The sequence below is a fragment of the Didymosphaeria variabile genome (genome assembly GCF_027946475.1).
Source record: "Didymosphaeria variabile strain IMI 356815 chromosome Unknown scaffold_4, whole genome shotgun sequence".
Taxonomy (NCBI): Eukaryota; Fungi; Ascomycota; class Dothideomycetes; order Pleosporales; family Didymosphaeriaceae; genus Didymosphaeria; species Didymosphaeria variabile.
This window is the reverse complement of record NW_026611623.1, coordinates 1,008,310-1,021,037: the sequence shown is the minus strand read 5'-3', so window position 1 is coordinate 1,021,037 and position 12,728 is coordinate 1,008,310. Positions and strand designations below refer to the sequence as shown.

General features: G+C 55.6%; 3 protein-coding genes across 3 annotated transcripts; 2 read left to right on the top strand and 1 right to left on the bottom strand.

Annotated features, from left to right (window-relative positions):
• Positions 1 to 1,817: 1,817 nt before the first annotated feature.
• On the top strand, positions 1,818 to 2,735 carry N0V89_005222 (uncharacterized protein; the record flags this gene model as incomplete). Its single annotated transcript, XM_056213999.1, has 3 exons — positions 1,818 to 2,081; positions 2,185 to 2,606; positions 2,663 to 2,735. 3 exons carry the CDS (start codon positions 1,818 to 1,820, stop codon positions 2,733 to 2,735), a joined length of 759 nt encoding a protein of 252 aa, XP_056071266.1.
• A 658-nt stretch (positions 2,736 to 3,393) lies between these two features.
• Positions 3,394 to 4,753, bottom strand: SEC62 (Translocation protein S62; the record flags this gene model as incomplete). Its single annotated transcript, XM_056213998.1, has 3 exons — positions 3,394 to 3,684; positions 3,732 to 4,288; positions 4,345 to 4,753. 3 exons carry the CDS (start codon positions 4,751 to 4,753, stop codon positions 3,394 to 3,396), a joined length of 1,257 nt encoding a protein of 418 aa, XP_056071265.1.
• Positions 4,754 to 7,579: 2,826 nt separating this feature from the next.
• Positions 7,580 to 12,634, top strand: N0V89_005220 (uncharacterized protein; the record flags this gene model as incomplete). The annotated part of the gene is made up of 3 exons (XM_056213997.1): positions 7,580 to 9,267; positions 9,315 to 11,934; positions 11,984 to 12,634. The coding sequence occupies 3 exons, from the start codon at positions 7,580 to 7,582 to the stop codon at positions 12,632 to 12,634; spliced, it is 4,959 nt and encodes a 1,652-aa protein (XP_056071264.1).
• Positions 12,635 to 12,728: the final 94 nt, after the last annotated feature.

Sequence of the window (12,728 nt, the reverse complement as noted above, 5' to 3'; positions counted from 1 at the left end):
GACAGTGAGGTATAAGGAATGCGACGAAGAGGCGGTGTATGGAGATTGATATGCCTCAAAAAGAAAAAAGCGTGTCACTGTTGCGTGAGGTGGTTGGAGTATGTCCGAGCCCGGTTTCAATGGTAAACGAGGCGGAGAATTCAGAATTTGCAATAGACCCTGTGAACGATTGTGAAGCCGGCGGGGCTATAGCATTTGAGAAACCTATATCAAACGAGGGGACAGGACATGTGTCCAAGAGAGGGGTACGGTGCAGATATGCGCGTAGGAGACGACGAGCAGAGACTGAAACGTGCGAAGAAACGACGAAGAGCACCGTGAGTGACGCGGGCAGTGGAGGCCGTCTAATGGAGAGGGTCGCAGGGGGTATTCGCAGGGTTGGGCAGCGCGAGCCGGTGGGCACGCTCGGGCAGCGCAGCGGCCCCTTTTCAGGCCAAGAAGGCTAAGTTGGGCGATGGCGTTCGGGTTCCCGTCACACCAGCCGGAGCCTATCTGCACCCTTCTGCACTATGGACCGTTGGCTTGTTTTGGGCGTGTTTGAGCAGCCAGAGGACGAGTCGAGGTGGTGCAGAGCTTTTTATAAAGCACGCCGGCGCTGTCACTGAGGAATGTGGTCTTCTCGCCGTCGCGTCGCCACACGCGCCGGTCGGTGAGGCAGCGCCGTGGGCTCTGTGCGACCGGAAGTCGATCCTCCATGGGGCCCGGCGTGATGTGACAAATGAACCTAAAAGCTGCCGGGCGAGGTTTTGTTGAAATTGCCAGGGCTAACGCCTCCGTCCACGCCGCGCCGGCAACCTTCCGCGAGGTAGATGGTCAGCTCCCCGAACAGATAATGGGAGCCGCTCGTGCTTATGGCAGAGGAGGCCCCGGTGGTGTGACTCAATGTACCTGAAGAAGCGCCGTCGACCATGTGCGCATTCTGTATCACAGTCACAGAATGCTCTTGGCCATGAGGGCGCCATGCGTGTTGCAACGGTGGGCCTCGGGCAAAAGAATGGTTCACGTCGCTTCTGCAGCCCAGGGACTCGGGCGAGGGAGGCCAGATGCAGCACGGACGGCGAACCCAGGCGTAGGGTAGGGTAGTCTAATCACGCCGCCATGGAGCCATGCATGCGCTGAGATTAATCGATAGCGGGCGCGGGGTGCTGAGATGCGGACACGTCTGCGACGCCTGCGGTCCGTTTGCAGCCGTTGCGCGTATATAGCGGCGCGCATAGCATAGCGTTCGATCAATCTTAGAGTTTATAAGTGAAGCCTGAGCCCGAGCGTACGTCAACCGAGGGGTGAGGGTCCACTGGGCAGAGTGTCAGTCCTCTTCGCCTGGCAGTGCCTGCCTCTGCAACGCCTGTTCTGAAGCAGCACACGCAGTCATAGGCGATGGCGTTCAATCTTTGCGTGTTCATGTGCATGCAGAGGCTGCGGTACCGAGTGTGTCTTCGTTCCTCGTTCCTGCGCAAGCGTCCAACCAAGGTCGGCGCTTTCTTCATTTGATCAGCCGCCATTTGCTACCCCGCCTCCCGCCTAGAATTGTCTCTCCACCACGGCACGACGACCGCGTTACCGTACTTTTCTACACTCCCCCAACCTGTGCGTCATACCCATTCCGCCGTGCCCTACAGTGACCCCCGCCTTTATCCTTATACCTTTTCTTCTCCGCCTCCGCCATGCCTCCGGATCTGAATTCACTACCACCTTCGTCACCATCGCCCATAGCCACACCCCTCCAGACAAGAGTATCGCCCACCGATCAACAAACTCGCACCATGTCGCAGTCGCCCTCGCACACCTCGCCGCACTCCCTCGCAGCAGCAGCCACAATGAATGCTGGCATCCAGAATGAGGATCTGCGGCGGCAATCCTCCGGTAGCATGCGGAGGGAAGTAGAGCGGGCGCGGCGCAGATCTAGTATTAGGATGAACCTCAACCTCAATGACCCCGGGATCCCTGCCCCAGGAGAGATGCAGAGGAGTCCGTCATCGAGGAGTCGAGGCGCACCGTGGCCTCACAGCCCGCACCATGAGCGCGCGCCGAGCCTGGGAGAGCTGCACCAGGAGCTGGAATACGAGCAAGAGGGTCAAGTGGTAAGTTAATACCGGGCCATAGTCTGAGTGGCTCTCGTGCAATCCCGACACAGAGTCCTTGGAAATATGATCGCGTGAACCACAGTTACTGATACCCCACCAGAACCGCCTCCTGAACATGATCCGCCAACAACAGTCCCAAATCCAACAACTCCAGTCCCAAGGCCCCCACAATTCCACATCTGCAGTTGACGACAGCACTCCCACCTCCGAGCGCTCCATGTCCATCCCTCATATTCCCGTCAACATCCCCTCGACCTCGCAGACAACCCTGCCCAATCCCAGCGCCCGCTCCCCTTACAACACAATGTCCCGCCAGTCCTCCTTCGCCGAGCGCTCGAGAAACAGCTCGCAAGCCGTCTCGCCCGCGCTGCGTCCTACCTCCTCACATGGCTTTGCCCCGCACGAGAGTACAGAGTTCCTGCCGCCGAGCAGCGTAAGCACAAGGGATGAGAGCGCATTCTATCAGGCGGAGACGCAGAACTTGACGAGGGAGAATCAGATGCTCAAGCAGAGGATACGGGAGTTAGGTGGGTCAAGTGTTCCGATAGTAAAATGATCAATACTGACATTGGCAATAGAACGACAGCTGTCCGAGGCCAATCCCACGAGCCCCGTCACCCATTCGCCGGTCACAGCGTCCAACTTGCATAGTAGCCCGCCGATCAGCCGGCAAACGACGGGCACTACCTGAGGGAGCGGTGAAAAGGATTCAGCTCATTATTTGTTTTTCCAATGTATTGGGGCGGCGATCTGCTACTTTTCTGGTATAGTCATCACATGCGAGCATCGGCCGGGCGTTAAATATCTGGGCATGGGTTGCGGATGCGGTACGCACAGCGATTGGGTTATGTTTTTCGGGGAGGTATGGCGGGCATTGGGACAAGACATAGGTACTTGCGGTCGTCGGTCCTCATACCGAGGCGATTTGAATTCCAGGGTTACAGTAACGCGAGAAGAGTGTACACATGCTCCTCAACGTGATGCTCCAGTCCCCTTTATGCCTTCGACAATATAGTTTTGCAATCACCGAAGTATTTACATGTGGCAGATGAAGTACAAACCTAGACAGACCACACATGGTTTCCTTTGAACGATGCCCTAGGTTGGGAAGACTGAGAGAATCAAACACATCAATATTCAGGGATATACTACAGAAGCTCTCGGCTTAACTAGCCCGCTTCTCAAACCCATATACTACCGGCGATGCATCCGGGAAGACCTTTCCCAACCCACTCACGCCCTAACGCCTGCTCCGGATGCTTGAATGAAATGACTTCTTACGACGAGAACAGGAACGGGAACGCGAATTCTACTCGTCATCCTCCGCCTCTTCTACCGTTGCGCGCGGCGGCCGCTGGGAGACCGTACCTGTTGGAGGAGCAGCTTCTGATCCGGTAGGCTGCGGTGCTGACTCGGCTGCAATTGGGACGGGCGTAGGTGCGGGAGCTTGGGCTTCGGGCTGAGGAGTTGCAGTGCCTGAGATGTTTTTCTTGCCTTTGGCGGCTTTGCCGTTGAGGGGCGTTCCCGCTGCTCTGGCGGCGAGTTTGGCGGCCTTTTTCTCCTTCTTTGCGCGCTTCTTGTTCTTGATGTCCTCGGGTGTCTGTATAGTGTTAAAAATTGTCGTCACTAGTCTGGCAGATGTCTTACCTCTTGCCATGCCCACACTGGTCGGAAAGAGTCGAAGAAGCCTACATCCTCGAAGAGATTCGGGTACAGCCACAGACCAGGAGGTGCCGCAAACATGGTGACAATAAAGAGGATCAACCGGACGATAGCCATGGCGAAGAAAAGACCGATGAGACCAAGCATGCCCATAGAGATGTACCACACGCCTAGCCTCAGCTTCATGGGCCACAGAGGGAAGAGCACCACGGCGAGGATACCAACGAGCGCGCCGACCGCGTACAGCTTCTGCTTCCACTGTGAGCCCTCGTACAGCCAGATGTAGTAGCAGTCGTCGTTGGCTTCCTGGTGCTGCTCGATTTTGACAGTCCAGAGACCCTTGACCCGCTTGGGTTTGGCATGGTTGTGGCCTTCATGGGCTTGATCGTCGACTTTTGAGACGCGAAGGGCGAGGAGCGAGAGAGGGAGTTTCTTGAAGGCGTTCTCTGCGGTGACACGGTCGTTCACTTTAGGTAGGATTGGGTTCTTGGAGCAGGCTTTCTCGTAGGCTGGGGACATGAGGACACGGATTGCGCGCTTGACTGTTATTGCATTAGCTGCTGCTCGGCGTGATTGCACGATTCTCTTTTCGCCATACCTTTAAACATGTCCTTTCGCTTCTCGTCGTGGATCACCGTACGGGGCTTCAAGTCCTGGTTCTTCAACCAATTTGCAAGCGCGATCGCATCTGGTTGCGGCGGTCCCGGTTGGATCGGCTGCTGCTGCTGTTGCTGCTGCTGTTGTTGCGCCATCTGTTGCTGGCGCAATTGCGCTTGGTGTTGCGCCATGGCCTGCTGCTTGAGTTTGTTGATATATTCGGGGACGGTCATTCCGTTCTTCTCTGCCTCGATAGCAAGCTGGCGTTGCATCTGCTGTATTTGCTCGGGTGTGGGCTGCTGGCCGGGTTGCGGTGGCCCTTGAGGCATGCCTTGAGGCGGTCCTTGAGGTTGCCCTTGAGGTGGACCTTGGGGTTGCCCTTGAGGCTGCGGAGGTGCTTCTGAACTCATATTGTGAAAAGCACTTGGGACTGTGCGTAGAGTGGGGAAGGCGGACAAGGTAGCGGGCGTTGATCGCAAGATCGCGCCTGGTGTAAAGATTTCTCTGGGTGAGCAAGAGCGCGTGGTGGAAGCCCGTCACTTCGTTGTTCGGAAACATGCCACATCGCCAACAATTAGCGGCACCCATCGGCGCCGGATTATCTCCAAAGGCCGAAGCGTAACAAAAACTTCGACTCCGCCCGCCAAACATCCATCACTCACTCAAATGTCGCGAGATGACTTCTTCGCAGCCACGATGAACGCTGCACTAGGCGGGATTATACGTACAGCTTGAAACGACTGCCATGCTTGTTACATTGAGAGTCTAAGAAGCTGGCAGCCACCCTCCAGTGCACCGCCCTCATTGCTCCAATCAACTGCATGAATAGCTACATTCGTTCTCACCTGGCGGTGACGCAAGCGTGGTAAGTGTACATTTTATGCTAACAGGTAGTAATTTCTGTTCCGGCTACGAGATGCTTTTCGAAGCATCAACTGCAAACATCGAAGACTAGCTCTCTTCTACTACGCCTTGCCGTGGCGGCGATCTGCTACCATGTTATGCATCTCTGCGATATGGCGCCAGCACTTTTTCCCTCAGCAATCAGAGGTGCACTCCCAATCAATGTCTGTATTACTGGCGCACAAGGCGGCCTCGCAAACACTTGACGCTCAGCAACTTGCACTCTGCTGATCGATTCGGCATCCGGCAACATCTGAACCAGGATCTTCTCCGTACTTCCCGAAGCTTAGTGAGCTCGGAGACTTGAGCAACCTGAACACAATCGGAAGGCGGACGGTCCGTGGCAGCACCAAGAAGCCGTCCTACGGAAGCCCACAGCGTTCGACGAACGACGGGCGCATGAAGACGAGCGTGATGTAACTTCACCAACACTCTGGGTCATACTTCTTGTTTTCGGACTGGACCATGGTTTGACCCTATTTTGGATGTGAAGGAGAGGAACGACCTACTACTCACCGCTGCACCGGCCTCTGGCAATGGTGTAGTGGTCCATCATTTACGGTCTACATATGTATGCGTAGCGTGACGACATGGAGGGCCGCATTGCTGGGCGTTTCAGCTGCGCATGTATAACGTGAGCCATGAAGCATGTACCTGATACTTGGTCAGCGGCACAGATGAGACACTTGGACCCGTCGCTGCCAGCATGGGAAGGCGAAATGGTGATTTGCGTGCCCGATGGCCGCCAACCCCGATGTTTGTCAGGGAGTCAACAGCGGTAGAGGCGCGGGCTTGCAGGGCCCTCACCGATCTGGCAACAGTAATCTAGGCTAAACGGTTCGCGGCGAGCGGTGCTTGTCAGATGCTGCGGGCGCCCCATAATTAGAGGAGAAGGGTGTTCTTGGTGTTGGGTCAAGGGCCGAAGGTGGAGGAGTCTTGTGATATTGCATGCAAGCTTCAGCACGCTGGGCAACGGCGGCTCAGTTGCATTGCAGCATTGCGGGCAAGCTTTCCGGCGGTGGCAAGAGCGTCGACGGCGTCCCCTGGCTGCGTGGATCGCTGGCCGTTGAGTGGTGAGGCCGACGCCTGCGCAGCGAGCGGCCTGTACGCCACATCGCCTTTGTTTCGTCCATGCAGCTGGGCCTAACACAGGACTGCAATGCCGGCGCCAGAAGACGCACGCTGGACGCTGGAGTCGGCGAGTGTTGCGTGGCTGCCCCAGAGCGGTCCCGACGACGCACGCTGGTAGCCTGCAGTTCGCACAGCATCTCCCAGCCAAGGCAGCGCGGGAGACGGCAGCGACTCGACGTGAAATGCAGGCATGCCGCGCTGATAGGGCGGAGCGACGGCCTGTTGGCGTCCAGGATCATGCAGCCACCAAAGCTCGAACCCATCCATAGCGCCTGCCAACGCCCGCTGGATCTCCCGCGTTCAATCTGCACATACATGTAGTCTACCCGTCATCCGCCCTGGCCTGCTTCAAATCTCTGTGCCTGACTCTGCGTCTGCACCTCTCCACGACGAGAGCAGCACCAGCGGGGGAGCATCCAGGCAGCACGACGCGACTGCGCCTCGCATCCTCGTACGCTCCGAGCCCGCCGTGGTGTGCCCGCAACGCTGCACCGCATATCGCCCAGCCCGACCCGACACACGTACGTACAGCCAGCCAACCGTGCCCCGCCGCCCCAGGCAGATGCCAAAGCGCATACTGTGAGTTGCAGCTGCCCTGCTTTCCTGCAAACATCCCCGTTTGCCCAGCCGCCCTGCACGCGGGCGGAGAAGCATTCCGCCAGCGGCCGCTGAGGCAATAACACGTTGGCTTCCGCCCTTGCATCCCTCCGACGAGAAACACCAGAAGGTGTGGTTTCATCGCTGACCGCTGACCGCTGCCCGCCGTGCAGACCACTCCCCTTCCGACGCCGTGAGCCCCATCCCACGACCCGCACCGGATTACGCGCCGTCACCGCGAGGAGCGTACAAACCGACGAACCTACCATCACCCTTCTTATTCGCCCGGGCTTCTGCTGGTTTCCAGTCTGGAGCTCCCGGTGCTCGCAGTCTTGACCACGATTCATAAGATATGTCATGTGCGGTAGGCGGGCGACGACTTCGCAAAGGCATAGGCACAAGCCGGTCTTGGTGAAAAGCGTCTAGCAATTAAGCAGCATCAGCCAGGGCTCCACAGCAGTTCCCGTGGCCTGGTTGCTGTTTGACGGTTCTGACAGGCTTCGTTGACGCATTCGACTTGCTCAAAGAAAGAGCACACCTTCGCCGTCTTGACACAGACGGCTACCACTAATCCCCCACAAGCGTCCACAACGGCATTGTCCACCATGACGATGGTCCGACAACATCCTCCGCCGCTGCCGCCACCGTTGCATTCACCGCTGGGCCCTTTCCAGCAGCCACTCGCGTCTCCAAATGGCCAGTTACTCCGGAGTGCTCCAGGCTTCGACCAGCGAAGCATGGCTCAGCAGCTCCCCCAACAGTACGCTTATCCGCTGTCGCGGCACAACTCGTACCACTCACAAGGCTCTGAAAGTGGAAGGAACACGGTCAAACCACCAGAGCACATGCTACGGCGTAAGACACCGAATGGCATCCTCGCAGCAGCTTATGATGGCACTTCGGTGGAACAGACGGAGAAGCCTCATGCCACAAAACACATCATACTACCCGTCACGGCTGAATCAAGCATTTACGGTCTCAAGCAGGATTTGCCCCTCAGGTCCCCTAGCGTTCAGCATGATGCGACGGTGAACTGGAGTCCCAGTCTGTACTTCCAATCAGGCTCCGGTCGAGCTCCACCGCAGATTGATTCGATGCTAAACCAAATCCCTCAAATACAGAACCATCCCCAGTATCAGATGTTCGGTAATCCGTTCGCTGCTGGCCCAGAACAAATGATGCAGAGCCCTCTAGGCCCGACCGTATCGAACGACCAAGGACCTTTTGGCCCATATTGGCATGATGGCACTTTCATCCCCTATCGTCCGGCTGCTATGCGAGACCCGCGGTACTATAATCATCACGCACCTAATTGGACTCACCCACAACACAACGCATTCATGAACCATGCATACAACAACACTTTGCCTAATATGCATATGCAACCGCATCCTTACCAACTACAGCAGCTGCAAACCCCTTTCCCCCTCCTTGGTAGATCGGCGAACGACTACCCCGTTTCGTTCCAGCATCCTCATCCAAACCCCGCCTTAGATTATCAAGACCAACCGTTACCTGTACCACCCAGCCACCGCCCTCATCCGGACTACTCGCTAGCTTCCAGTCAGACCACGCCTATTGCAGATCAATTCCCTGCACCAATAACGGCTGAGTTCGGTCCGCAGTCACTGAATGCGCAGAGTCGAGAGAAAATTTTCGCCTGGGCACATACGGTGTACGTTGACCTGCTCAAGTACCTGCAATCAACCCGCAAAGCTAGGGCACAGCACTCCAATGGCCAACAACACTCCGCACCACCACATATCTACCCGAAGCCCCCGAAACAGCCAGCTGCAAATTTCTCCAGTGCCACGAGTAGTTCTAGCAACGCGCACGCATTCGATGCCTCGCAGACGGCGACGTTCGACTTTCACCCGCAGCCGCACACGAATAGACATTCATTCCATAGACCGACGCACAGCCGCTCTTCATCCGCCTGGGCCCTTGGCCGAGTCGATTCAAATATCAATAGATCGTCATGGTACCCCTCACAAACCTCGCAAACACCAACATTCGCAAATCCACATTCAGTCCATCCACAGATTGCCGGTATGGAACCATTACGCCCTCTTCGCCGTATGTCAGGTTCCGTTGCTGGAATCCATCAAACGCGCAATGAAGTGCCCCCAAGCTTGACAGCAGCTTCCGCGCTGGATGCTATTACGAAGCATTGTGAAAAGAGTCAATGGAATTGGATAGATGGCATTCTCTTGGGTGGATGTCTTGCTTACGCGCTTGGGGACTATCAAAAGGCGCACGGGTGGTATAAACATATTTTGAAATTAGACAAGGAGTAAGTTTGGCGATCTTGGCCTTAGGAAGACCTGCTAACATATGCAGCCATGTCGAAGCTACTTCCAATCTAGCAGCAACTTTCCTGGCTTTGCATCAGAAACAAGAAGCCGAACAATACTGGAGAAGGGCGGTGAAGCTGAGGCCTAGCTATTTTGAAGCTGTTGAACACCTACTTGGATTGCTGTGCAGTAGTCACAGGAACAAAGAAGCCGTGCAGATCATTGAAGAGGTGGAAAGCTCGTTGAAGTTGGTCAAGAAAGGGGAGGTCTTCAAGAATATAGACGGACAGAGTGAGTGCTCGACATCAGCGACCGAATCGCCCCAGTTGTCGGAAGCCTCAGATCGGCCGGTATTCGAATACGACACGGAAAACGAATCACTTCCTAAGGACCCAGAAGAGATTGCTGGAGCAGACCAGCCAGGCTTCGGTTCCAGTGGCTACGCCGTCCCTGGCTGCGACAATGGCCGCATTCTGGCCCTGGTGCATGCCAAAGGCAACATGCTGTATGCCCTTGGAGATAACTCCGGAGCAGCAAAGGCGTTCGAGAATGCGGTGCTCATCGGTGCAGGCTTACGAATGCAGGGTATTGACGGTTTGATCCAGCACATTCTGTCTGTCGTGGGCTACGATGGCTCAGAACGCTCTCCTGGTGGTCGTCGCACTCCTCCCTCCAATGATCCTATCTTGCTCCCTCCTGAGCTAGCAGACAAAACCGCGAAGCTTTGCTTCCCGCCAAAGGGGGACCTGCCAGGCCTTGAATATGTTCCGGGCGAGGGGATGGCTCGAAAGGCTGCCATTTCAACTACGAGCAACTCTCTCTTGTCTTTGGCCAAGATCTTCCAGGACGGCATGGCAACGAACTCGCCTAAGGCCACCGCATTCCAGAGTAATTACGGGGTCAGGGAAATCCTCGCTTTGTATTACTTGTCGCTCGCTTTGCAGCCAAGTCCTTCCACGGCCAACAATGTGGGCATTCTTCTCGCCAGTGTTCAACAGTCCGCTCCCTCCAAACGCATCCCGGTCTCAAACACGATGCAAAAGCCAACGGTCCCAGGCTTGGTTCCAGGCAGTGGCATAGCTCTTGCACTCGCGTACTACCACTATGGACTGATGCTTGACAGCAGACACGCTCATCTGTATACTAATCTGGGTAGCCTTCTGAAAGATATTGGCCAACTGGAAGCGGCGATTCAAATGTACGAACAGGCAGTGGCATGTGACAAGAACTTTGACATTGCTCTCGCAAACCTCGCGAATGCTGTCAAGGACAAAGGCCGCATCAGCGATGCTATTGTGTACTATAGGAGAGCCGTGAAAGCTAGTCCGGACTTTGCAGAAGCAGTCTGTGGTCTTGCGAACGCGTTGAACTCAGTCTGCGGATGGCACGGAAGAGGTGGTATTGCTGAAGATCGTGGTTCTCGAGATCGTTGGCATGTGGACGAAAATGGCATGCTACTTGATGCTAGGCTATCAGGAGCAAGGAGCGGCGGCTGGATCCACAAGGTCGTGAGCTTGGTCGAGAAGCAATTGTCGGACGGTGAAGACTGGGGACGTGGAATCATGGACGAGCAGTTCATTCAGGATATACTCCGGTCGCTTACCTTAACAGACAACTCGACCCAAGACCTGCAAGAGAGACAAAATCGCGTGCGAGGCGTGCTGGTCAAGTGGCGAGGCCACAAGTGGGAAGGAGCTCGCCTTGTTCGTCTTGTCGAGCGTGTTATCCGAAGGATCTCGTGGCAGTGGTATCAAGACAAGTACAAGTACCCCAAGGAACGACCCATGGCAAGCTATCGGCGACCTCAGCTACCGGCAGCATTGACTGTGCCTGCTGCTCCCACAGTACTTCCTTTCCATACCTTCACCTGCCCGATGTCGGCCAAGCAAATCCGCTTGATCTCCCAGCGGAACGGTCTTCGAATATCTTGCTCGACATTAAGGGCACCGTGGCTGCCTCGGACAGTGTACGCTCCTCCGCCTCCGCCGGCTCCTTATTTGAAAGTTGGATACGTCTCGTCGGACTTCAACAACCACCCTCTCGCTCATCTAATGCAATCGGTATTCGGTCTCCACAACAAGGCTCGAGTCAAAGCCTATTGCTATGCTACCACAGCTAGCGATAACACAGCGCATCGCCAGCAGATCGAAAGGGAAGCGCCAGTATTTTACGATGCGAGCAATTGGTCTGCCGAACGCCTCGTCAGTCAAATCATCAATGATGGGATACATATCCTTGTCAACCTCAACGGATACACCCGTGGTGCACGGAACGAAGTGTTTGCTGCCCGTCCAGCCCCCATTCAAATGTCATTCATGGGATTCGCAGGAACACTTGGCGCCGAGTGGTGCGACTATCTGCTCGCTGACGACACAGCTGTTCCACCAAATACTCTTCGCAGCTGGCGCAGGAATATTGATTTGGAAGACGCTCTTGTTGATGACAACAGTGGTGGCGAAGACGAGAACTGGATCTACGCTGAGAATATCATCTACTGCCGCGATACCTTCTTTTGCTGCGACCATCGGCAGAGTGCTCCGGATGCTCAAGAGGAACAGCTAAACTGGGAGGAGGAGCAGAAAAGGAGATGGAACATGCGGAAAACAATCTTCCCCAATCTTCCTGACGACGCTATCATCCTAGGTAATTTCAATCAGCTGTACAAGGTAAGCTGAACACATCTTCACTCTTTTTTTTTTGATCTAACATCTGTAGATCGAGCCAACGACCTTCCGAACCTGGCTTCGTATCCTCCAAAAGGTCCCCAAGGCGATCCTCTGGCTGCTCCGCTTTCCCGACCTGGGCGAAACCAACCTCAAGCAAACGGCACAATTATGGGCAGGCTCTGAGGTTGCCAATCGCGTTATTTTCACAGACGTTGCCCAAAAAAGCCAGCATATTGCACGAGCCCGTGTCTGCGATTTGTTCCTCGACACGCCCGAATGCAACGCACACACGACCGCCGCCGACGTTCTTTGGTCAGGCACACCGTTGCTCACTCTGCCAAGGTACAACTACAAAATGTGCTCGCGCATGGCAGCTTCGATCCTCAAAGGCGCGCTCCCGAAGAATCAGGAAGGCTTCCAGGCTGCAAAGGAACTTATTGCAGACAACGATGAAGACTACGAAACGAAGGCTGTTCGACTAGCCCTCAACTGCAAGTATCAAGACGGCCGCGCTATAGGCCGGTTGAGCCAGCTTCGACGCACCCTATACGAAGCAAGATGGAGCAGTGGCCTGTTCGACACGAAGAGATGGGTACGAGACCTGGAAGAAGCATACGACATCGCATGGAGGAAGTGGGAAAGGGGCGAAGGCGGCGATATTTGGCTGAAGAAGACGCCGCGCCCCATCACCGCGACGTAAACTCCCCCCACCATCTATTACTATCTGGAACCATGCATCTACGCATCGTTGGGATAGACTCGTCCTGCCGTTTTGGCATCTGGCATTTATGAAC